The 26,448-nt window shown below is 52.1% G+C and overlaps 1 protein-coding gene across 4 annotated transcripts in view; it reads right to left on the bottom strand.

The window, feature by feature from the left end:
• The window catches only part of PHACTR3 (phosphatase and actin regulator 3), a 178,252-nt gene that overhangs the window by 65,001 nt on the left and 86,803 nt on the right, over nucleotides 1-26,448 (bottom strand). For 3 of the 4 annotated variants that reach the window (XM_074347520.1, XM_010958551.3, XM_045519248.2), the window contains exons 2-3: nucleotides 2,850-3,011; nucleotides 150-227 (exon numbers count right to left, since the gene is read on the bottom strand). In XM_074347520.1, coding sequence (XP_074203621.1) covers nucleotides 150-227; nucleotides 2,850-3,011 — 240 coding nt within the window. Of the gene's footprint in view, nucleotides 1-149; nucleotides 228-2,849; nucleotides 3,012-3,501; nucleotides 3,701-26,448 lie in introns of those variants that run through there. The other variant, XM_010958555.3, reaches the window with a different exon arrangement.

Below are 26,448 nucleotides of genomic sequence, written 5' to 3'. Positions count from 1 at the left end.
CCCTGGTGGCTCCTCACAGGCTTGGAGGCTGAGCCACTCGAGAATTTCTCTAACCGGGAAGGCCTCACTCGGGTCCGGCTGCCACACCTGGACACTGGGCTCCTCCGATTTCCACCCCAGCCTGGCCAGAGCTGGGGCAGCCCACTTACCCTGCTCCATCATCTCCAGCAGCCCCTTCTTGATGAGGTCCTCCCGACCTTGCCGGCCGGCCATCTTCTTCTCCAAGGCTGCACGACACACAAACATTCAGGTGAGTCACAGGCAGAGGCGTCGAGGGGCCCTCTCGGAGCCCGGGCAATGCCACCTCCAGTTTGGGAAGAGAGCAGCAAGGCCGCAGGTGACCGTGGGTGAGGGGGCCACCAGGTCGGGGGTGCGGTTCAGGAATCCTGCACTCCCCCACTCTGCAATCTGCTGAGCAGGCGGGAAGCACGGCCGAAGGGAAGCATGAGTGCTAAGGCGGTGCCTCCCCTGGCTCCCCTGAGAAGTGATGCCCGGCATCACCCCCTTCTCTAAGTTGCCTCCCACCACTGGTTCCTGCCTGCCGCCGAGTACTCTTCACTGACCAGATCAGATCCTCTCTCTGCCCCCGCCACCCTGAGGTGCTTCTCTGTGGTTCCTGCTACCCTTCTCTGAATACACCCTGACCGCCCTTTACGTCTGCTCTCAGACCAGTCCCCTGCACCGCTGTCCCACCGGAGGCTCCTCTGATGAGCTCTGCCCAAACCACTGTTTGTACCTGTTCTTTTTCCTCTATATCATCTTTATTCTTACTTCATCTCATCCCAACCAACGATGCCTGTGAAATTGGGGATTTGATATGCTGAGATAAATAACATCCCACCCTTAAGCGGGGAAAGAATGGTTTAGAGTAAATAAACCAAATGCGGTGCTGCGTCCAGATTTCCAGGTGCCTGATAAAACGTCCAGGGGTGGGGGTGTCACAGCTGTTAACCTGAAGGGTCCCCACAGCACCCTAATGGACTCACAGGTCGCTCCCCACCGTGCAGCGCCAAGTGGGCCAGCGGCATGGGCTCCCGAGAGCACGCAGCTCACCCTCCAACCCTGTGGCCCAGAGAGCGTCAGGGGCCCTCCCTGAGGGCACAGAGGGCACCTTGCTCTGGCCCCCCGAGCCTTTCGCTGATGCACAGGAGGGCCTTCCCCAGCTCAGCGTGTTTGCACGGCTGTTTCCACTGCTTAGACGCTTTCCCCTGCTTTTCTCAAGGGGGTCAGTTTTGTCTCAGCTCAGCATCACCTCCACACCTGGGTCTTTTCTGCCCCCAACCCCGAACAACTGACCCAAAGCAACACTCACCCCGCCCACCTCCTCCCCAGCACCCGCTCAGCTCCCCCGCGGCTGGCCTGCCAGAGTCCTGTCTCCCTGCTTGTTCCCTCACTCACTTGCCCGTTGCCGGACTCCCTGCTTGGCGGAAAGCTGTAAGCGGGCAGGGCCCAGGTCCCTGGTCTGCTTTGTCCTTGGCACAGCACCCGGGAGGCTCACAAGATTCACTGAAAACCAGTGTTTGTTCTGCTTTCACCCACGACAGGAGAATTTGTCAGCTTCTCGGATAGTTCAGTCATGTTGTAAAATGTGTAAAAACGGTGAATGGAGGACCCCCCGCTGCTGCCAGCAGCCCCTCCCCCGCCCCCGCCGGTTTTGCCTCCGTCATCCTCTAAGCCCTGAGTCTGCCCTGCTTCAAGGCTGGGACGGAAACGGGGACCCCGGGGACCACCTGAGGCCGCAGCCCGAGACGGGCACTTACCAGGCGGGTCCCCGAGGCCCAGAACTCATTCCACATGAGCAGCATCCTTGCTAATTGTCTCCAGCCGCACCTAATAGGCGTGCAACTCAGTGGCGAGGCTTGTGGGAGCTGAGATGCTGTCTCCCCGTGGGTTTGCTTCTCAGGGCACTGACCCCCTCCTTTACCAAGGACATCCAGGGCGTCCTGTCCTCTGGGAGCCAGATCTGAGCACAGCTGCTAGGGCTCAAACTCCAGCCCACAGCCCGCTGCTGCCTGAGCCCAGGAGCGGCTGCCTCAGAGCCCGTTTCCTGTCTCTGAGATGGGCAGGACAGTGGTCATCAGGTCAGGGTGCTGGCGGTGGGGGTGGTTCGGAGTATTTAGTTGGTTAGAAATGGGCTGTGTTGTTGTGACTCTTACAGTCAGTTGTGCTGTTGTTACCACACCCCGTGGATCTGTCTCGTGGCCAGAGTTCCTGGTGTAGATTTCGAGGGGCAGGGGCAGCGGTACAACCGGCCATAACCCCACTTCCCACAGAGCTGGGACGGGCAGGGTGTAAGGATGCGGCTGCGGGTGAGTTGGGGGAGCTTCCGGGTCCTTCAGCGGGAGGGCGCCGGGGCGGGGGTCCCTCAGGGGGAAGCCTCTTCAAGAAAAGTTTCAGAGCCGTCTTCCAAATGAAGACCTCAAGGTATCGAGAGGCCGAGCTGAGGGTCTTGACCCTCTGAATCACCCAAGGGGGCTCTCGGGGACGGTGGAACCCAGACCCCAGGGTTGTCAAAGTGAGGGTCTGGGTGCAGGGGGGCTGGTGCTTCCTCCCCGAGTGTGGTCAGCAGGGAGAGTGTGGCTGGCGGGGTCTCGGTCCCAGCCTGGCCCCGCACTGACTCCAGAGTCTGCTTTTTTAACTAGGTCGACGGTGACCTGGGTGCCCCTTAGGCTCTGGGTAGTAAGTGGGTTCCAGGCAGGGACCTGGAAGGGCCAGGGGAGAGAGGTGACCTGGAGGAGGCTGAACAGCTCCCGGCCATCAGAGGCCACAGAGCACAGCCCACCCCTCCCCACATCAGCAACAGAAAGTGCAGTGACAGTGACACCAGGTCCCCTCTCCCCAGTGCTCACCGGATGTCGTCTGCTTCAGTTTTTCATTTTTCTTTTTCCTCCATTTCCAGGGTTTGAAGATCCTGCCCAGGGTGGCCAGTTTGCTGTTCCTCCTCACGGGGGGAGTTCGAATCCCTGAGACCAGATATTCGGAGCGCACTGTGGGGGTTTGGTCCATCTCATCTGGAAGACGAAAACCCAGGGAGGGGTCAGTGATGACCAAGCCCAGATGATACCCTGGGGACCCGAGATGACTCCCCTCCCCACCGGGGCCACCAGTGAGCCTCCAATGCCTGGGGCTAAAGAGGGTCTTCCAGGCAACAGAGGCCCTCCGGGGCTGGTTCCGGTGGGGATGCGCCCACAGGTAGCGCGCACCGTCTCCCTCCCGCCCGCAGCCTTCTTACAGCCTCCGGAAGCCCTTACAGCACTTTGTGTTGGCCACAGTGACCTGAAGACTCACCCAAGTCCACAAAGGAACCTTCTCTGCCTCAGGACCTCTGCTCAAGTCTGCCCTCCCGCTCAGCTCAGCCTCCTCCCAGCCCTGGGAACCTCAGCTGACTCTGACCTCCTCCAGCAAGTCTCCACCTTGTCCTGCCCAGACGAGGCTCAGTCCCTTACCCCAGGCTCCTGGGTCCCTCCCCGACGCTCGGCTGTCCTGGACCCCAGCACAGACCTGGCCGTGCTCCTCCTTGAACAGCTGCAGACTGAGCGTGTCCATGAATGGACAGAGGGAGGCTCTCCTGGGGCCCTTTCCTTGCCCAGGAAACTAGGCCACGCTGGCACACTCTTCGGATGTGCAAGGACAGACGTCCAAGGAAGCTCATGGCACTGCTGCTCGTCATGCAAGAGACTCGTAGCAACCTACAGGCCCGTGCCCAGGGCACCGGTCAAGTCACTGTCCTTCCTCTCAGAGACCCTCGCAGAGACACAGAAAAGAAACACGCAGATCTGTCTGTGCAGATGGGAAAACTAGCCAAGATAAACCTCAAGGTAAAAAAATCGGCATGCAAAAATCACACAGCATATGCCGCCCATGTGCGAAAGGGGGCCGTCCCCATGTGTCTGTGGGGCCCTCAAGAACCGGGGATCACTTGCTTTTTGGGGCCCTGGGAGGGAGGCCCTTCACCCTAGGCCATTTTATAGTATACAACGTGTACTATTTTTTTTAAGAAAGATTAGTTAGAATGGAAAACAAAATGCAACTAACACAACAGTGATGCTGGAGACCCAGGGGACAAGTGTCGCCTCCATCAGCTGACCCGAGGCCTCCGTTCAACGGCACAGCTTAGACACGAGTTCACGTCATCACCTGGGACAGGGGAGGGACGTTTCTTCCAGCGGTGGCGAAGACCCACCCTCTACAGGCTCTCAGACTGAACCGCTCTGTCACTTGGGTGGAAGTTCACAGACCTGCAAGTGTCCCCCAGAGTGAGGCTGGCACCTGAGCCCAGACTCTGGCCAAGATGCCCTGCAAACAGACACGCACGCACACAAAGGCCCTCAGCCTCAGTTTCCCCATCTGTAAAATAAAGATAATCATCGTCCTTGGTGATCCAGGGATGAGAAGACTGTGGGAACACAGGTAGATGCACACAGCACAGAGTTTACCGACAGTATGCTAATCCGCGTGAAGGAGTATTATCTGTGTTTTAAAACTGCAGGGCTGCTATGATAAACGTGCCACGCCAGCACTGGTGCCTTCTGGGAGAAGTTTTCATGGTAATAATTTATATTACAGCAGCCATACATAGCTACCACAGAGTGAACATGGGTCACTGCCTGAGCTGGGCCAGGTGCTGCGGTATTCTGCCCCGACAGGAGATGCTGTTATACCCATCTTACAGACGAGCACACTGAGGCTCAGGGCAGGGAGCCGTTCTGTCAGAGCGAGGGAATGCCAACCTCAGGCAGCCTGCCTCCAGAGACCCTTCTTGTAGCTCTACGCTGCTTCTAGGGTGACTGGGTAGATTCATCACCCAGAGCAGGACACAAGTGGATGGGGCAGGAACCAAGAGCGTCCCAGGCCACCAGCGTGTGTGGCCACTCCCTCTCTAGCTGTTACTAACTGAGCGTTAACTGAACACTGGGGGCTGGGTGCCAGGGGGACCACGAGGCAATCCCGCGTGGACGGACAGCCCAGGGACGCCCTGTGTGAGAGCTTCTCCCTGCAGACTCAGCAAGCCAGTGAGGCACTGAAGCCAACGGCACTCCCCACCTCGTGTGTATAACCCCGGCGCCCGGCCCCCAGTCGGAGCCAGGAAGCGTGAGGGTGGGAGGGAGTGAGGGGAGCCCGAGGACCGGTCAGGGATCCCTCTGGTCACCAGGTCCCCAGCTCCAGGCTCCAGGCACACGGGATGCAGACGGTCCTTCTCCCCCAGAGGCAGTTTACGTCACGTCACCATCCTCTCCCTTCCTCCCTCCGCCCACGGACGCCAGATGGGAGTCGAACTGGCAGTGTCACGTGGCCCAGGAAAGCTGACTGTCCTGGAGGCCTTTTTGGCACAACAGGGAAGGAACTGGCCAGGTCTCCCCAAGCCTCTGGGCCGGTTTGAAGAGAAAGAGGTTGCTCTCCAGAGATGCGCATGGAAACAAGGAAGCACTGTCATCCCTTTGTTTACACCAAAGGAAGGGCGGCCGCCCCCAGAAGCACAGCCCAGCAAGGTCCGGTGAGTGTCCAAGGAAATCCAGAGGAAGGGGAGTCCGGACAGGACCACTTCCACCCATCAATCCAACCATCCATCCATCCACTCACTCAACAGGAAAGTACTGACACCAGCCACACACTAGCAATTGCTCCAGGAGAACACGCAGAGGTGAACAGAAAAAAACCCCTGCCCTCGTGGGGCTTCTGTTTACCTGTGGGAGGCGGACAGCCGGCGAAGATACTATGATCCCAAGCCTGCTCTCCCATCGCTCCCGCCACCTCCCTCTCCTGATTCTTCCTCATCACATTCTCACCCGGTGTGTGTGTGTATATATCCTGGCACGTACACACACACACAGATACACCTGCACAATTATTTGCTGTTCCCTGCTGTGTCTCTAATTCGAGGGTGAGGTCTGTCTTTGAGGGTTGGTTAACAGCTGAATCCCTGGCGTCCAGAACACGTGAGACAGGAACCCATATGCTGAAGGAAATCTTTCCAGACATGAGGACGGATGGACAGAACCCCGCACCTGCTCAGGGAGCTGGGGGACGCAGGGGCTGACTGTCAACAGAGGGTTAAGAAAGGCTGCTCTGAGCGGGCCTACTGGAGCAGAAAGGATGCTCCAAATGCACCCCTGGATGAAAGGGAGCCGGCAGTGTAGATGGGAGCTGGGGCAGGGAGGAGGCCCCAGACAAGGTCAAGGGCTTGGAGGAAGAACACAGCAGATGAGGGCCATGGATGAGGCCGGGGAGGCAGGCAGGGGCTGGAACTTGATTTAGAATTCATCAGGGAGCCACTGGGAGCTCTTAAGCTCAAATGACCTGATTTATTCATTTATCAAATATCCGAAGTGGCCAGCAGGAAGGCACCTCCATCTGAGCAACTCCCCAGGGGCCTGCTGTCATGGGAGAAGCAAAGAACCCCCCAAGCCCAGGTGGGGACAGGCTCCAGAGGTCTGAAGGCTGTGCCCCCAATGCCCCCACAGGATGAAGCCCCCTACTCCCTGCCGGCCCCCAGGTGGCTCAGGCCCAGGGCCGGGTGGGGTGACGGCACCTTGTAACCCAAGGACAGAAGCTTCAGAAGAGATGCACCATCCAGGGAAGGAACTGCTTACAAACCACCCAAGGGCATAACTGTGTCACTGACTGCGTGCCCGGGGGTCCAAGTGAGCAAGAGGTGGGCTGGGTCCCCTGAGGACCGTGTGACCCCTCCCCCCGAAGGGCGGAGTGAACGTGGGCAGGAGGGAGGGCTCGTATGTGGATTTACGGGCACCTATGCGGGTGGGCGTGCACGCGGGTGGGCGCACGCGCACGCGCAAGTGAGAGTCGTACAGAGAGAAGAGGCTGGGTGGACCCCTGCTTCCCTCTATCCCCAGCCCATGAGTTCACGCAGCATGTCTGGAGATGCTGGGGGACCTCCTCACCTCCGGGAAGACTCCCAGAGGTGCAGACACATTAGCAGATCCCTCCAGCCTCTGAGTAACACCGTGGTGCTGAGTTCCAGGGCCACCTCTGCCACCTGTGAGGCACTGGCGGTTCATTAATGAAGAGCGCTTCCCCACATCTGCCGAGGAAGCACGGCAGGCAGCTACGGGGCAGGCGGGACGCCTCCTGGGTCCCCGGATGGTGGACGGGGCAGGCGCCTGCCCCCTGCCATCTCTGGTCCCACAGGCAACTGCAACCCTCTCCTGGTCCCCTCTGAAGCTCACCGCAGACTGGGTGCACTTGTCCTCCGGGCCCAACGCCAGCCCCCTCCGCCATCAATGGCTCTCACAAATCAACAGGTCAGGCAGTTCTAGAACAGGGCCAGGAGGGACACCAGTGTCTTGAATGAGGTCACTGAGATCACAGGCTCATTCCCATGCCTGGCTCAGGGCCAACCCCTTGACTCGCCATACTCCCTCCCACCCCAGCTCTGAGCGCTCTCAGATACCATCCTGAGATGAGTTACTTACTGTTATCTTCTGTCTCTCTCTCCCACTGGAACAAAGTAAGCATTATGAGAACAGGAACCGTGGCCGTCCTGTTCATCAAGGGTCCCTGGCATCTTTACTGGCGCCTGGGACCCAGGAGGTGCTCACATAGACCCCTGCTTGACCTGTGAGTCTGGGGTGCTGTATCCCAGGAGCCAGGATCCGGCCCCTGTCCATCCGACTCCAAAGTCCTCCACTTAGTGGCATCGCGCATTTCTGCTTCCTCGTCTTCTGCCTACTGACCTGCCTCCGTTCCCTTCCCCGTCATCTTCCCCAAAACACAACGGAAGAAAAGCCCCACTCAGTGATTAGCAGGGGCCTTGTGCTGAGTGGCTGGCCTCACGGGGAAGACAAGCGCTATCTGTATCTGGCAATATCGGAGCACAACTTTTTGTTTGTTTCTTTCATTCATTCATTCACTTATTCACAAATTCACTCCTCAAGTATCAGCTGAGCCCTGCTCTGAGTTTGAGACAGAGCAGTAAAGGCAACTGACACACTGTCTTACTCTGCACGAAGCTCACCGGCTCATGAAGGAGGAATTAAACAAGCAAGAAAACAGAAGATGACTTCAGAATGTGAGGTCAGCTAAGGAGGAGGCAGGCAACGAGCGGGGATACGGAGCACCAGAGCATGGCCTCCGTTTCCTCAGTGAGCCCTTCCCTGCCCCCAAAGAATCCATCGGGCAATATGTGGTCACCATCTTCTATAAGCAAAGCACCATGCCGGGTGTGTGAAGCAGAACAAAGAGGTGCTGGGCCCTCCTCTGCCCCGGTGGGGTCACTGACCACAGAGAAAACCAAGGTTTGTGGAATCACCAAGACAGAGAATTACAACTGCAGAGGGCGCAGTTCTTCCCGCCTGGAGTGGGAAATCTCTGGAAAGGCTACGAAGGGTGGGGGCAATTTGGATTCAGGTTTTGGAGGTTGAATAGGAGTTGAATATAAGGTGAAAACCCTTAAAAGCATGATCGTATGTGATGTTTGGTGGATAAAAAGCAAGCAGGGAAACAAGATCTGATGTCCCCTGTCTCTAAGGTTCAGAAGCCCTGTAAAATGTAACGTCCACATATTCCACATATAAAACTGAGATCCACATAGAGACTCCAACTTTCTGTGGTGCCAACTAATGACCAACATACATGCACAGATACACAGACACAAAGTGATCATTATCATCACCACTGACTATAAATAGGAAAGATGATCTCAAAGTCATAAAAGAATCTTTATTATTGATGTATCAATAAATATATTGATAAATGAGAAAAGAGCAGTGCTGTGCTGTCCTTAGTGTTCCTGATTTGCTGGCATGGGTCTGTGTACTTGAACTTAAGACCCTTAGGCTGGAGCTCTTGATTTCTGGATGGAGGGGATGGAGGACAGGCTGGAGTCCAGCCAAGAGGAGCTGTGTGTGGCTGTGACAGGAGCCTTGAGGGCACGGGACTCACTGGGGGACCTGGTACGAGACTGGCACTGTGGAAAAGCTGCAGAGAACATCAGCGTGGGCGGCAGACGGCTGGGGAACGAGTCTGAAGGCCAGGAGACCCACTGAGAGCGGACAGGCAGGGCCGGGGCGTGGGGCAGGCAGAGAGGGGAGAGAGGAATCCAGAGATGCCACTGAGGCCGAGTCCTCAGCAGAACTAAGGGAGCAACCAGCGTGGCCCAGGAACACAGACGGGAAAACCAAGAAAACCAAGGTTGGTTGCCATCACCGTCGCCAGCAGCCACAGCACCCGCTGGGCACTTGCTGGGTGACAAGCCGGGTCCTGAGCACCTGACACGAATCAGCTCATTCCCACCAGGACCCTGGAAGGTGGATCCTTACCTCCGTCACCCACAGTGTAAGGAGGAAAATGGAAGCAGACACGTGAAACGGTTATCCCAGGTCACAGGATTGTTATCCGGAAAAGGGATGACCTGGGGGAACGGAGCTGGGACAGAGAGGCTCCTTAAAGCAAGATACTAGAATCATGGCATGCAGGGTCAAAGGCCAGCAGCTTGTGTCCAGGCTGCAAGAGGTGTGGCTGGACGGCCTTCGACTAAGAAACCGCTGGGTGTCTTAATCAACCCACCACCTGGATGGGTCTGCACCTCTAAAACCAAGTTTACAAAATGGACTTAAAGTCTTGCAGATGTGAAAGAATGCTGGGTTTGACCTTCTCCATGCCTCCTGGAAAATTCTAGAGGAATGACTGAAGAGCTGGATATTTGGGGAGGACTGATGGACACAAGCAGAACTAGGGTCACACGTGAACAGCTTCCAGGAAGAAGTGAGACCACGCCCCAGCGTCACACTGCTCAGAACAGAGGAAGGAGGTGGCTGCTCAGTGGGGCAGGGGAGGCAGGAAAGGAGGAGGAAGGCTGAATTTATTTAGAAGGGAGCGGGGAAGAATTCTAAAGGCCTGCAGCTCTCTTCCCAGCAGCCCTGCAGACTTTTCCTACAGCCCTGCGAGCGTATTCATCAGGACCTGTGAACAGTGACGGCCCCTGTGATGGGAAGACTGCTGCCTTTACAGTGTGGAGGAAACAGAGAACCGGCAGCGGGCTCTCCCTCCTCCTTGGGCGCTTCGCCCAGCGCCAGGCACAGGAGTGAATGAATGAAGGGAGGAAGGAATGCATGAATGAATAAAAGAGACTGATTCCATGATACAAACACTACAGTGCAATCAAAATGCAGGCCCGTGGTTACTGACCATGACCCAAGCCGCCTCTGTGCCCCTTGACTGCAGGAGGTAACTGTAACCCTTAAGCAACTCCCCAGCCTCACGCTGGCCCGTCGCTTCTCCCAGCTGCCACCTTCCCCTCCCTCCTCATTAGCTGAGGTGCCAAGGAACACACAGAAGGAAATACAAGAGGCTGGCTGAGCGTCAGCGTGAGTAACGGGCCCCTGGGACACCAGGACTCAAACGAACACTTAATCGTAAGGGAATGTACCTCTGAATGCTCGTGGGGAGGCCACCGAATTCTTCTGGGTCCTTTGCCCAAGAAGACCATCCCAGGAGGTGGGGGTCATATTGTCAACTCCATCTGACATTTAGGAGGGGGAGGCTATGGGGGGGCCCCACATGGAAAATCACACAGCTGGTAAGGGGCAGGTCAGGCGTCAGAGCCCGGGGTCTCAGACCTGAAGTTCACCGTCTGGGCATGAAACCAGTGTTTCCCAAAGTGTGTCCCATGGAACCCCAGCGTGGGCGATGCTTTGTGAATAAAGACACCTGGGAAAACACTCTACACAGAAGGCCTTCCCTGAAGAGCCCCGCCACAGACCATCAGAGTAAAGGCTCTGAGAAGTCCTGCAGTGAGCAATCAGGTTCGGCTGCCTGGCCGGCTCTTCCTAAACAGATGGATCGGCAAATGCCTGTTTACACCTTGCTGTCCAGACAACAGTAACCACACAGAAGCTGTCCAGTGGAGTTTGAGCAAGAAGCCTGAGATTAACCAGTTTGAATTACTCCTGCTAAGGAGTGTGAGTGACAACTTATTTCCGGAACAGAAAAGTCTTTCCCCCAATATCTGTATTCCCAAGGCAACAGGATTCTCTAAGATCTTAGCAGAGGTTGGGCCTGAAATTTTCCCAATTCCCCTCTCCCTTTCCAGCTGTCTAAGGCCCCCTAACCAGCAACGATGCTGAAATTAAGACCAGATAAATGGGCATCATTTATGCCTCTGACACCAGTGGAAAAATCAAGACATTATGAAGAGGCTTCTTTTCCCCTCCTATGTACTGTGGAAAAAACAGCACATCTAACTATAAAGCCCATCTGTTCAGCATCAACCCCATAATTCTGCCAATGGTGGCTGGTGTCTGCCAGACATATGGCCAATTCTCCACGTGAAATCAGCTCAGATCTGTAAATCAAGTAGATCTAAAAAATGCTGCATGGAGTTTAGACCCAAGAGTGGAAACATGAAGATGGCGGGGGTCAGGGGAGGAAGAAAGTGGTTTCTAGAAAACCGAGTGTTGTCCTGGGCTCAGGAGGGTGCTCTATGTCTGCACACAAGCCAGCTCTCACAAAAATGACTTTGCAAGAAGCCCAGAGACTTGGGCAAAGACAAAAAGCTGGTTTTAGAGACACCCTCTCAGAGATCCTATTTTTACAGAGTGGAGAAAGATGAGCGTTTCTGAGGGAAGATAAACACTGAAATGATGCCCTGGGAGACTTCAGCATCGCAGGATAAATTTAGACGAACAATATTGTGCAACAGCTTCAAAGCTCAGGTTCCATCTCTGACTTTTTAAACTTCAACTGTAAGAGGAGATTCTTAAATAATGTCAGCCAACGCTTAAGGACCTCCAAACGTTAATTTTTTAAAAATATGCACACTTTTGCATTTTTCACAGGAATTAAACACGTTTCAAAGGCTGGGAAGATTCTGAGCCAACAGATGTGTATCTAGAAAATGTGTCCCATGTTCACTTTGCTTAGGTCAGGGACGGGCCAGCGTTTTCCGTAAAGGGCCACACAGTCAGTTCCTTGGGCTTCTGCGGTAAGTATCTTAGGCTTCGAGGGCCGCACAACCACTGCCCGACAACCCAGCTCTGCTGCCACAGCATGAAGGCAGCAGCGGATGACATGTAACTCAGTGGGTGTGGCTGTATTTAAATAAAACTTTATTTATAAACACCAGTGGCAAGAGGATTGGGTCCAGGGGCTGCCACTTGCCCACTCTGGCCTTACGTGTTACCCCTCTGGAAATGTCTTCAGGGGAAAAGCATGACTGGATACGCCAGGAATAAAAAGGGGGAAAAGGAACAGTTCCTGATCTGAGCCTTTACTTCCACTCCTACCGCTGACCCCCAGCTCCAGGCCAGGATCACTGTCCTCGCCCAACTCTGCATCCTCCTCCCTGCTTCCCACGAATCCTGCCCCTGCCCACCTCCCCAGGCAAACAGGGCCTTGCATCACTTTCCTGCTTCATGTCATAGTGGCTTCTAGGATGAAACACAAACTCCAACCATGAGCCCAGAGTCCGGGTCTCTGCTGATCTCACGCCATGCCCCGCCTCACTCTGTTCCACTTCTGTCGGTCTGTCTCTTTCTGCTTCTCATTCATCAAGCTCTCTCCCACCAACAGGGCTGCCTTTCCTGTCAATCCCTCTGGAGGCAACACTTTTCCCTGGTGAACTCCTACTCAATCCACACGGTCTGGTCCTCCACACCCACCAGTTAGATTTCCTGTTATTTTTTTCCACATAGTCTTCAAGGCAGTGTGTAATTAGCTACTGGTTTTGTGTATATTAGTTTAATGTCCATCTTGGCTTTTTGATCATGAGAGCAGAGACCAAGTGTGGTCTGGATAACTGCCTCCCGAGGCCCTAAAACACAGCCCAGGTGGGTCCAGCAAGGGCCCAGCAGGTATTTGACAACCAGAAGGAAAGGAGCTGAAGATTCTCCTGTGCTCAAGTTCACAGGCCCTGCCCGGCGGGGCTAGTCCAGGCACGTGTGAAGTTTATAATCCGACCAGAACAAGGCATGTTCACCAAGCTGGGCTCCCTTGTGGGTCTGTGAGGTTCCCTGCCACGCTGCTTTTTCCCAGCTCATCCTCCTCCTGGCGCCTCGCTGAGAACTTACACCCAAGGACCAAGGATGTGGTGCTCGAACACCTACAAGTGTCTGCCTGGCTGCTGTCATCCTTGCTCTTGCTTCTCCACAGGCCCCTGTCCTGGCCCTGATACCTCCGGCAACTGTCATGGAAGTGACAGAGATGGAGACAGTCAGACAAGCCAGCAAGTCCATATACCACGTGCTTTTGGGGAACAAGTGGCAGCCAGTGATGGGCCAGTCCTGGGAACCTGCTCCTACAGGTGACACCTGTCTGCTCCCTAAGGACCTCCTGCTGCGTTTGGAAAACAGCAGCCTCTGGTGCCCTCGGAGGGGAGGGCCAGCCCCAGTGGCAGGGGCATAGCTAAGTGCCCCCAGGCCCAGCCACCGTTCTCCATCATTCTGGGCCACCGGTGGTAGGGGGAGCGCAGCCACTGCACCCACACTGGACTGATCGACTCACACACCAGTCCACCTTCCTGAGTGCCTGCGCCGTGCCTGAGACTTGGCCCCACACAGACGGAACATAAATTCCTGGTTGGCAGGGCGGGAGGGAGAGGAGAGTGGGAAGTGGCTGCTAAATGGGTTTAGCGTTCCCATTTAGGAGCTCAAAAGTTCTGGCGTTACAGAGTGGTGACGGTTGCACAATACCGTGAACGTACTTGCTGCTGCTGAACTGTATCCTTTAAAACGGTTAAAATGTTAAATTTTACGTTGTGTTCATTTTACCTCAATTACAAACCAAAACAGCACATCCTGACCCAGTGGATCTCCCTGTTCTGCCCTGAAGCCAGAGACAGTCCCGCGAAGCCCACCAGGAAAAGCGGCGGTTACTGGGAGGAATGAGGAGTGAAGGGCTCTCCGCTTCCCCCTCGCCTGCCTGCATCTGAGTGCGGCCTGGCCCGGCGCCGAGGAAAGCCGGTGTCCCAGGGAATAAACGGCACGATTATTCCAGCCGCAGCAGGGCTGCACCGGGCAGGGCGGCCTCCCTGTGGACTTAATGCCGACTCGCTTCCGGGCCAGCCTCCAGGCCTGGCCTCTGTTCACACGTGTCAATGCAGCCCTTTGCAGAATTAAGACTCCAGGGTCCAGAAGAGAACTGATCAGGATGCCAAACAATAACCCACACACATCAAGGCTGTGATTCACACAGATCTGAAAAAGCCATTAACATAGAAAGCCTCAGGCAACGTGCAAACTTTGCAATCATCCTAAATTAAAAACTCGTTAAAGAGCCCACACGTCAAAGCGTCCTGACTGTGGGGACAGTAAACGGGGTTCACGCAACTGCCACGTGGAGGCACCACCTCAGCTGACAGCAGAAACATGCTCCTTGTGGCAGAGCACGTCGGAAACTGGCCACACTGTGAGCTAGCTGGGGGCCGACTATGCTCCTTGAGGCATGTCCAGGATGCTGGCGGGGTACTGGCCCCACGGCAGGTGCTGGCAGGGCTCTCCGGGTCCTGGAGTCCTTGCACCCTGGCCGTGGCCCTGTCCGGCTTCCACGCACTTTTGCCTCTAACAGCCCAAACCTGCGCCCTCATCCCTGAGGCTCCTGCAGCTGCCTTGTCCTTTGCCCTCGTAAAAAGAGAGGAGGCAGTGCTGGAGGTCCCCGCAGCCTGGCCAGCCTGAGCCAATGACTGGCTTCACACAAGCAAAACCCAGCACCCCTGCCTCTGGTGGGACAGACTCAGGGTGATCTGGCTACAGCTTCCCTCTGCTCGACGGTCCTGTCGCACACACCACATCAGAATTGCTGATTTCACTGCATTTCTTGTGGGAATGACTCATGACTCCACCAAGGCAGAGGGGCAGGTGTGTCTTGCCCACCACCATCAACCAGGGCAGCATCTGGCACAAGGCCGGTCCTCAGGAAGGACCCCTGAAGGCCACTGCTGGTTTATCCTGACAGCTCGGCGCAGCAGTGCCAAGCTCAGGGTCCATGGGCGGGAATGGACTGGGTGTGGATGCAAGCTCTCATTAGCTGCTGAAACTTGGACGAGGAGCTTCACCTCTCTGAGCCGCAGGTTCCTGACGTCTGTGAAACAAGGATGGCATCAGCACCTACCGCAAAAGATCGTCGTGAGGGTTAAACGAGTTTACGAACAGGGAAGGCTTAACATGCTGCCCGGCACATGGTGATGTTTAATAAATGCATCTCCATCACCACCTTCCCCAGCAGCAGTTTCTCCAGGCTCCTTGGGTGGCCTGCCTGAATCAGTCTCTGGCACACAGTAGGCACTCAATAAATATCTGTTGGATGAGTGAAGATAGAGAGATCCTGGGCTAAGTCTCACAATTTTCAAGGGAATCATAAAAAGCACCTTTACCAAGTCTTCAATGTTCAGCAGAATGGATATCCCCTTCCAAAATCAAAACACCAAAGATGAATGCAAAAAGATCAGTGGTTCCTCCTGGAATCTGCAAGGACCAGGCTCGATGCTTTCAGAAGTGGCCATTACGACAAGAGTCTTAAGATACTTGGAAGAAGCACAATACTTTTGAAAGATCTAGGGAAAAAATGAACCGCGGACAAAATTCAGAAGAACCGGTGTCCTCAGATCAAAGAGATGGAGAGAGGTTGTGAAGGAAAAGCCCAGCTGGGCTAACGAGCTAAGTCACAAATCTAAGTGTAGTAAGTGTCGGTTTACTGATCTAAGTTCTGCTGGGCTAACTCATAAATCTGAAGTTTAGTGTCAGTTTACTGGGCTAACAAGCTAACTCGTAAATCCAAGCTCAACAAGTGTCAGTAATGTGATCTGTTCCAAATTGATAAGCTCCAGTGTACTGACTCCTTGCTTTTTGTTGTTTGAGCCTTATTGGCTAATAGCCCCATACTTGTAATTAACCCTATAAAACCTCATGTGCACGTCTTGGAGGTGCTCAGAGCTTCGGAGCAGAAGCCCCTCTGAGCCCGCCGGCGTAATAAATCTGAGTACTCCAACCCTCCGAGTGGTGCTTGTTTCTTGGCTGGCCTGTCATTTCCATAACAAGGTGAGCAGCTCACGCTCCTTGAGGACTCAGGCTGAACGAGGACGATCAGCCCGGATGCATAACCGCGGGGAACACCACATGCGGCCGCGGGCTGAGCGGATGCCGTCAGCTGTGTCGCCGGCGGGGCCTGCTGGAGCCAGCGTTATTGGACTGCACTCTGAGTGTCCCTCAAAAGCAAAGGGGACAGGAACTGGGGGACGTTAGAGGCCGTGGCCTCCTCCGTGCCTGTCCACGTGAGCCCGTGGGCTCCTCACGGGTGGCTTCGCATTTACTGACGTGTCCCTGCAGATTTCCAACACGGCCACCCCACTCTGCGTGGTGTGGGCCACTTCGTGCGAGTCTCACCCAAAGAAACCATGAGCTTTGTGGCCAGATGTGCTGGCCTCCTGAGAGCAGCTACGGGTCCTCCACACGGCGCCCTCCCGGGGCAGTTCGGCGGTTCAGCCCCTTCTCACACTGGAAGACCCCCCCACACCAGCACCAGGCGCTGCCCCCCTGCACTCGCCGCACGCCTCCTGTGAGAGCTGGGGGCTGCGGGGACGCCCGAGAGGACAGCACAGGGCCCTGCTTTCAAGGAGTTTACAATCTCATCTGACAACCAGGAAGGAGCCTGGACTCCGGGGCCAGGAGAGGCAGTGGCTCCACGTCCTACTGGCCCCATGACGGCAGGCAGGTCACAGATCTTTCTGGGTCTCCCAGGGGTCCTGACTGTGACATGTGACAAGGCTACTGTTAGCATCAGTCACAATCATGATCAAAGTGCGAGAGGCAACAGCCTCTAAGACACAAGCTTGGGCAAGCCCGGCGGGCTTCCCCAGAGCCAGTGTAAAGGCTCAGCTGGGGACTGTACGTGAGATTCCACCATGTCCCAGGGGGAAGGCGCAGTAAAGGGCTGTCGCTCCACCCTTCAGACTAAAAGCACAAAATCCAGTTAAAACCCCCCAAATCTACCGAACTTGAAACTTACCTCAGGAAGAACAACAAAAGGCAGGAATTCCCTTCAAGGATAAGCCACAAATAAGAGTGCGAATTCTGCCCCAGCGGGCCTCCTGTCAGCCCCACAGCCCTGGGGAAGGCCCATTATTAATTTATTCATTTGGTGTTACCAAGGGCTATGAACTAATTTTTTTTTAAACCCTCATCCAACCATACGCTCTGACACATTAAATTTTCATGAGATCTGATGGGTTCTTATCTGGATCAGGATGTCCCTCGTGAGGAGGTCCTGGCCACCTGGACAGGTGGGAGGCTTCGGTGACAACCGGAGGCCAAGCGTGGGGCAACCACAGTGACTTCACCATTAAGGGCTGCTCACAACACATGCCAGAAATGCAGCTGAAATACACTGACGTCCTTTTTAAAACACAGAGCCGGGCAGAGTACTGATCTGCATGCCCCCTAGGTTCCATTTCATTTGCTGTATTAGAGGGAGCTGCACGACTGCCAAAATGCGGCCGTCACTGACCTACAGAAATGGCAACTTCATACAGATCAACCCAACAGAAGTTAACATTACATCTCATTCCATAATGAAATGAACAAAGATGGAATGTGATTGGACTTGTCTGGGGGAGCCCTTCCCTACATCATGGGGGCTACACTGGAACTTGAGGACCGTTCCTTTCTGTACGCTGTATCTGACTGCCCGGCTCATCCACTCTTAGGTGCATCTGCACACAGGAGAGACCCGTTGGTGGTCCAGGCAGGTGGAACCACTGATCCTGAGGCTGGGGTCCCCGTGAAGCTCAGCCACAGACACAGCATCCCCGCTTCCCTCCTAAGTGGGACCAGACGGAAATTCTAGGCAGCAAGAAGCATCTCAGTCCAGGGTCCTTCACAGCCACACAGCGACCCGGAGAGGAACCAGGTGGCCTCAGACACCATTCACTGACCAGGAAACAGTACGCAGTCAGGCTGACAGAGCTGCCTGGCCCCCAGGCCTTGAGGAAGCAGTTTCAAACCTTGTAAGTGACAAGGTCTTAGGAAGAAAGACAGAAAAGGGAGAATCTTTTTCTTCTTGGCCACTTAACTTCTAGGGGCCCCAGCCACCTAGCTTCTAAGAACACATGAGGACACCACTGACCCAGGTTTTTTGTTTTTTTTTTTTTACCACCTGGGCCCCTTCCCCAAGCCCCGCAGGAACTTCTGCAAACCTGGGGGAATGACTCCAGGATGTGAAGTCATTGCTGAGGAGGAGAGCTGTCTCCCACGAAGCTGAAAGGATATGAAATCAACTCAAAGAGCTTCTTCTGAGACTTGGCTGCCTTGAATTTTTGCAGTCTTCTTTTTTTCCTAACTGAAATATAGCCGATTTACAATGTTGTGTTAGTTTTTGCTGATTCAGTTATACGTATATATTCCTCTTCATATTCTTTTTCAATATAGGTTATTACAAGATATTGAATATACTTCCCTGTGCTTTACAGTAGGACCTTGTGGTTTATCTGTTTTATACGCATTCTCTTTAGACATCAGACTTCTAGGAAACACGACTCTGAAGGAATACTCAAAAAGCATATCTTACAACAAAACTGTTTTCTGTCACCCAAGTCATTTTCTTCTTTAAAGACCTCTAATGAGAGGCAGAGCCACGTATTATGGTTCACGTCAATGTGGTAAAGAACCTGGACTAGGATGTCAGTCCTTCTGGTGTGAATTCAGCTTCACCACTTAGTGTCTGCAAGGTTGTAGGCAACTCACTTCACAGCTCTGACAACGTGAGCCCCAGGCTCTGGAACATAAGCTACATTTCCCTTATAGGGTTGCTTTACCAATTAAATGAGATGAAGCACTCAGCACAACGCCGCGAACGTAAATTAAAAGTTATACAATGAGATGTCACCTCACACCTGTCAGAATGGCTGTCATCAAAAAGAACACAAGTAACAAATATTGGTGAGGATGTGGAGAAAAGGGAACCCTCGTACACTGTTGATGGAATAGAATTGGTGCAGCCACTATGGAGAACAGCATGGAGGTTTCCCAAAGAACCAAAAACAGAACCACCATACGACCCAGCAAGTCCACTGTTGGGTATATACCCAAAAAAACACACACACTAATTTGAAAAGATACAGGCACCCCCCTATTCACAGCAACATTATTTACAACTGCCAAGACACGGAAGCAACCTGAGTGTCCATTGGCAGATGACTGGATAAGGATGTGAGATAGACAGACAGATACATACATACGTACATACATACATACATACATATGCTCAGCCATAAAAAAGAAAGAAATGTTGCCATTTGCAGCAACATGGATGGATCTGGAGAGCATTAAGTGACATAAGTCAAAGAAAGACCAAATACTGTATGATATCACTTATATGTGGAATCTAAAACATACACCAAACTAGTGAATATACCAAAAAACAGATGCAGACTCAGAGATATAGAAAACAAACCAGAGGTTACCAGCTGAGGAGGAGGGTGGGAAGGGAGGCACAAGGCACTGGGTGTGAGACAGGCTCAAGGATGTATCGTACAACAAAAACAACAGAGCCAATATTTTGTAGTAACTGTGAATGGAAAACTACCTTTGAAAATTGTATAACAATTTTACATTTTTTCAATTAAATTTTTTTTAATTGAAAAAAAGAAGCTGCCAACATGTTAAGTCTAGTGGGCTGGGTCGATGTCACACCCTGGTGGGGTTATCACTCTCCAGCTTAGCACTGGGGTGAACTGGCCAAAGGCCCCAGGCCCTCGCTGCAGTAGTTTTACTCTGCATGGACCTCTGCAATTATCTCAATAAAAAGTCCAATTAAAAAAGTTAGCCAGCTAGTTTCATTAAGATTGTTCACCCTACCAAAATGAATACACAGAATAAACACTCAAGGGTCCTTTTAATTGATCTTTCACGAAAACAAAAAATAATTGTCTCTGTGTACTGTTTACAATGGAAACAAAATGAGTGTAGGCCTAAAGTAACTTCTCAAAATAGTCTTACTGCAGTGACTCTACGCAATCTTTGTCTGCCTTTATGAGTATAATAAACTGCAATTACACGTCACTCACTCATTCATTCACTCCACCAGCACCGAAAGAGCTGGGAGTGGGGGCGCGTCTGGAGCACGCTGGATTTGGTCATAAATCCACGCTGCACTGGGGCTTTTGCCTACTAACAGCCTTTGGGAACCCTTTAGAAAGGAAGGGAAAGGGGTGCACATTTATTGAGCACCTACTGTGTGCCTGGCCTTACGCTGGGCACAAGGGCTTCACTGGCAAGCGCAGTGAGTACAGCTTTTGTCCTTAAGGAGCCCCACACTTTAATGAGGAAAGCGACATTAAGACAAAAATCATTACACAATGAAACTGCTCATTTGTAAAGTGCAAACAGGGTAAGTGTGAAGAGGGAGGAGCACGGGGCTCTGAGCCTGCGGCCCTGGAGAACCGCATTTAGCCTGGTGTCTGTATGACCGTGCCTCCTGTCCTCTGTGTTCCGATGCTCTGACGTCTAGAGCCTGGCTGAGCCTGGGGAGACCGTGCTCCCTCGTCCAGCCAATTCCTAGAGACTAGAAACAGCTTGCCTGTGAGCACGGTTTCAGACACAGACCAACCAACCCAGAGGCACACCCCTACCCGCCCCGTGTCAGGGTCTCACACTCTGAGCCACTGTCCCCTGCCCTAATCACTCCAGGGCCCGGGACCAGACAAAGAGGGACCCCCCACACCTGGAACCCACTGCAATTGTTCTAACTAGCCAGTCCAAGCCTACGTACCCGGCCGCACCTGTCCCTCCCGAGGAAACCACAGTAAAGGCTCCTGTCCCACTGTTCTCCCCTCGCTCCCCCTGCCTGCTGGTGCACCCCCGCACTCGCAGTGCCCACTGCTACGTGGGGCCCCCGTGCCCGGCATGAACCACGAGCTGTTTTTTCAATGGCTGGCATCTCCAAACGTCGTGACCTTCCTATACCTCCAATAATCTAATTAACATACTATATTTTTAAACAGAGGCCTACGAAGTCCTTACTGAAGAAACGACACTTAAGATCATACTAAGGGAAATAGGCCAGAAAGAGAAAGAAAAAAGTACCATATGATACAATTTATATGTGGAATCTGAAAAAAAAAATGAACTTTACAAAACAGAAACAGACTCACAGACACAGAAAACAAATTCGTGGTTACCAACGGGGGGAGGGGTGGGGAGGGATAACCGGGGGTTCGGGATTAGCAGATGCCAACTACTATGTAGAAAACAGATAAACAACAGGTCCTACTGCACAGCACGAGGACTATCTTCTATACCTTGCAGTAGCCTACGATAAAAAAACATGAAAAGGAGTATGTACGTATAAATGAGTACATATACTGTACGTCAGAAATTAACACATCGTAAATAGACTGTACTTCAACATAAAAACAAAAAGTTTAAAAAGAAAGAAGGGGCAGGGTGCACAGATAAAGAGTAAAGGGGAGAAAGCACAGGAGGGAGGGGGAGCCTCACACCAAGAGGAGAAACCGTATGACGGGTCACGGAGGACGGCGGGCTGGGGAGGCTGGAGAGGAGGGCAGGCGGAACGCGGCGGGTGCCGGCGGAGCGAAGGGCCTCGGTGCAGGGAGACGCGCTCAGCCCTGAGTCGGGAGCACTCCCGTCCGGGGAAGGGCCTGTGCACGCGGCTCCCTCCCTGCACATCCCGACCCCCTGCAGTGCCCGGTGGGCCCAAACCTTCCATTTTCGCTGATCAATGAATCCTCCCCACCAAGAGGAACACGGACGTGCACCTCTGCCTCAGTCTTTTTCCATTCTTCTTAGTCTGTACCATCTGAGATGATGGCGCCTCTTGTAAACACTCAAGTATCTGTTGAAGGATGCGTTGGCTCGACAGTGAATCCCTCCTGCCTCTTAAGGCAGGAATAACATCAGTCCCGGGGAGAATCAAGAAAGAGGGAACCGAGTCAATGAGGCCAGAATCACCTTAACATAGGAGCCAGAAAAGCAGATCACTAATGAGGGTGTTGCAGAAAAATGTGTTACATACAGCTCGGTGTTACAGCTCAGTTGTGACAACAACCATGATCCGGGCGAGAGACCGAACACTCACAGAGTCGGAAAACTCTGCAGGCCCAAAAAAGTTAACACTTCAAGGTGTGGACCCCGTCTGCAGGTTTACACAGGCCTTTTATAGGCTGCCACTTTTACACTTTGCAACATCATATGCAAATAAAGTACAACAGAAGTTGACCAACCAGGAACAAGCTTTGTAGAAATAGACCAATCAGGAGTGAGCTCCATGCAAATGAAGTACTACAAATGGACCAATCAGAAGTCAGGAGAGTGGACCAATCAGAAGTGAGAGTAATAACCAATCAGGAATGAGAGTAATAACCAATCAGGAGTGAAGGAAATAACTAATCAGAAGTGAGCTCAGGGAACCAATAGAATTCTAGGTGTAAGTTAGCCGCTTTAGAGGCAGAAAGTGAGATAGAGGCTCTGGGCCAGGGAACCCGACGGTGCTAAGAGGAGAGCAGCGGCCCTGCCTAGGGGTCCTGCCGGTCTTTTTATGGGGCTTCCCGCCTCAAGAGCAGATACAGAAAGCCTGCACGGAAGTTAAGGCGTCAGGAAGAGACGTGCACACGCGTCCCAAGCCATCCGGGCTCATTCCAGAAACCTAAGGCTGGTTCAACACTCAAAAATCAGTCGGTGCATATACCACATTAACTGAACAAACAGGAAAAGTCATATGATCATTTCAGTAGATACAACATGTGACGGAACCCTACACGCAATCATGATTAAAAACTGTTGGCAAATTGGGATCAGGAGGGAACTCCCTTAATCTCAAAAACAATACATACAAAATATCTGTAGCAAACCCATACTTGATGAAATACTGAAAGACTTCCTTCTGAGATTGAGAATGGGACAAAAATGTCCTTGTGTAAAATTGTACCAGAGATTTTAACTAGTACAATAAGAAACAAAAAGTTTAAGGACTGGCTAGGAAGAAATGAAGCTATTTTTTCCCCTAGGGAACTGTTTTTAGAAAATCCAAAAGAATTTCTAAAATTAGAATAAGTTACAACACCAAAACAATCTCAATAGCCCAGCAGTAAGAGGAATGTTTAGATACACTGCAGAAGAGAGACAGGACAGAATTTCAAGCAGACAATAAAAATCATGTATTTGAAAATTATTTAATGATGCTGTAAGATTTTCAAGACACAATGCTATATTTAAAATCAGGATATGTAATTATATCTACAATATGGTATCAGTATTATAAAAGAGTCTGTGTGTATGTTTGCATTAAAAAAGATGAGTGGGATATATACAGATACTTGCAGTGATTAACTCCAGGTGATATGATGGAAAGCAATTTTTGTTTTATTTATAAATATTCTATAATAAACATGTAATACTCTCAGATGCAGGAAAAAAATTCCACTTTCCCCCAAAGTTTTCCTGAAGGTGGAACATTTGACCTGGGCTTTGAAGGGTGCATAGGATCCTGACAGGTGAGGAAGAGCTTTCCAATAAGAAGAAAGCTGTGATGCAGGAACAGCAAGATGTTGGGTTAGGGGATGAGGAAAAGCAACAGAGAGAGAGGTGAGAAAGGAAAGGCTGCTGCAGACCTGAAGGGACCTAACCCGCCAAACTGAAGATCAATGAGGATGAAAAAGATGTGCCTGGGAATTAAGAAGTCACTGGCGGAGCCACTTGTTAACCTGGCAGAGCTGAAGGCTCTGTTGAAAGGGGTCGACTAATCCCAGGAAACACACAAGAATTGAAAAAGAATTTAAAAGGCTAGTTGGAGGGCACTATTTACAATAGCCAAGACATGGAAGCAACCTAAGTGTCCATCCACAGATGACTGGATAAAGAAGATGTGGTATATATACACAATGGAATACTACTCAGCATAAAAAAGAATGAAATAATGCCATTTGCAGAAACATGGATGGACCTGGAGATTGTCATATTAAGCTAAGTAAGTCAAAGACAAATATATGATATCACTTATATGTGGAATCTAAAATATGATACCAATGAACTTATTTACAAAACAGAAACACTCTCATACATAGAAAACAAATTTGTGGTTACCAAAGGGGAGGGGGCGGGGATAAATTAGGATTATGGGATTAATGGATACACATTACTATGTATAAAATAGATAAGCAACAAGGACCTACTGTGTAGCACAGGGAGGTGTATTCAGTATCTTGTATTAACCTATAATGGAAGAAAATCAAAAAAAGTATGTATGTATATGTGTGTGTGTATAACAATCACTTTGTGTACATCTGAAACTAACACAATACTGTGAATGAACTGTACTTCAATAAAAAGTAAATAAATAAAAAATAAAAAGGCCAGTTGGAGATTATGGGGAATTTGAGAGCGTGTGTCTTCCTGTAGGGGGTGGCTCAGGTGTCCATTTTGCCAGGTCAGTTGATGCTTTGAGCCCTAACAAGACCCTATCCCTGTCTCCCAAAGAACAAACCAAGCTCCAAAAAATTCCACCCAGCCATGATCCAAGGAGGACCATTATCATCATCTGGTATCTCACAGACTCATCTCTCCTGAGGTCCACTTAGACTCCGGGAGCATCTGGCTTGGGACCAAAAGTAGGAGAATGGAATGGATAAAGGAAGCTACTTTTTCTATTCATGTCCACAGAACCCAAATAAACAGGACTCCGTGCTTGTTAAGATAAGTCTACTGAATCAAGGGGGTGAACTAGGGAATGATTTAAAGAAATCTTTCCAGAAACCAATCTGAAAAGGTAGATAGAAGGAAAACTCCAAGCCAGGAAGACTTGGTCACCAATCCAGACTTTGCGACTTAACCAATACCTTCCCTGAAACTGGGTTGATTCTCCTCCCAGATGGAGAAAACCAGAACCCAAAAGGTCCTCCAGAGGACCAGACAATACATGATAGGACCTCATAAAAGACCACGTCCCAGTGACCACAGGTCCCCCATGGGTTTCACTTTCAGAGATGACGAGGGTGGCTTTACATAATTAAGCAGGGACAGGGACCCTGACTCAGGGGAACTGGAAGTGCTAAGTCAACTTCGGTAAACCAGTGTCCCCTGCACCGACCCCCACCCTAGAATTCCAACTGCATCCTAATGCATCCTGGACAAAGTGGGGAATTGGGGAGGGGGGCTCAAGGCATGAAACATCTAATCACTCATTAAACCAGTTGAAGGATAATTCTATTGACCAAGAAGACGTTAACCCTCAGATTAGGAGCCATCAAGTTTGCCCAACGTGAAAGCAACAAAGCATTCTCTTTACTCAATAATATACCCAGTACATGTGGGAAATCCCCCCGCAGGTAACCTGGTCCACTAGCAATGAAAGAGAATCCAGAAACTCAAGAGTCTGCAAGATTGTATCCCTGGTTAAACCTTACGTGTTGGGGGTGGAGGGCAGGTAACTGGTCATTAGTCTCTCCATGGAGAAGGACCACATCCAAACATGATGTAAACGATGATGATTGGTCTCATAAGGATCTGGGGTAATGGCCTGTGAGGAGTGAACAGCTGGGACTCTGGGGTCATCTCCCTTGGGAAGGAAGTAGGAACTGAGTATCTGGGGACCAGCAGGCCCGTCTACAGTAGATTTTTATTGCTCACAGACTCTCAGCGCCTCTGCTTGGGAGAGCATCACACTTCCACCCTGCTGAACTCAGGCTTGCACACGTGACTTGCTTTGACCAAATGAATCGGTGGGAAGTGACGTGCACTCTGGGAGAACCGTGTTTCCGGTCTCTGTGGTCACGGAGGTGTGTGTTAAGACGGAACCTCTTTCTAGTTGGTCCCAGAGGACTATGATCAGTGAAGTCCCTTTGCTGTCCCGTAATCAACGCATAGAATCAGAGAGGAACAGACGCCTCCGTGAGCCCCTCAAGTGTTCAGGCTGTTTCAGCAGCGTGAGCCCAGCCAGTCCTGACAAACGCCCCCTCCTGCCCCGGCTAACTCTCCCACCCACCCCCATCCCAGTGGCCAGGCTCTGGTGTCCAGACACAACCCAGGCCTGAGCAAGCAAATCAGAGTGTCACTTGTCACCAGCCACGGTGACTGGCTCAGGGATGGATGTGGGACTGGGCTGGGCCCAGGAGAGTCAACTCCAGGACTTTTTATGGAAGTGCTGGATTAACATTTGTTTCTCCAAGCAAGGACTGCTAAGCTTTGAGAATATGAGCCTGGGGCTCTAACAGCCATTTGCTACTTCACAGGGAGACCCTGCTGCGGGGCGAGGCCAAACCAGATGGACGCAGGGCAGACACGGGCTAGAAGGTTCCTGCAGACGTGGTCTGCACCACTGGACACGGTCACCTGATTGACCGTAGATGTTTCGGCCCTGTGACTCCATCAGTGACCTTTTTCACTTATACCCTGCACTTACACCCTGTCAGACCCCGCTTCCCCTGCGCTTGTTAGAAAACACAGAGTTTGCATTTCTTTGGGAAGAATACAGCAAGGTGCCTGGAGAGCAGCT

This window comes from Camelus bactrianus, chromosome 19 (assembly GCF_048773025.1).
Source record: "Camelus bactrianus isolate YW-2024 breed Bactrian camel chromosome 19, ASM4877302v1, whole genome shotgun sequence".
NCBI lineage: Eukaryota > Metazoa > Chordata > Mammalia > Artiodactyla > Camelidae > Camelus > Camelus bactrianus.
The sequence above is the reverse complement of the archived record's forward strand: the minus strand, read 5'-3'. Positions and strand labels throughout refer to the sequence as shown.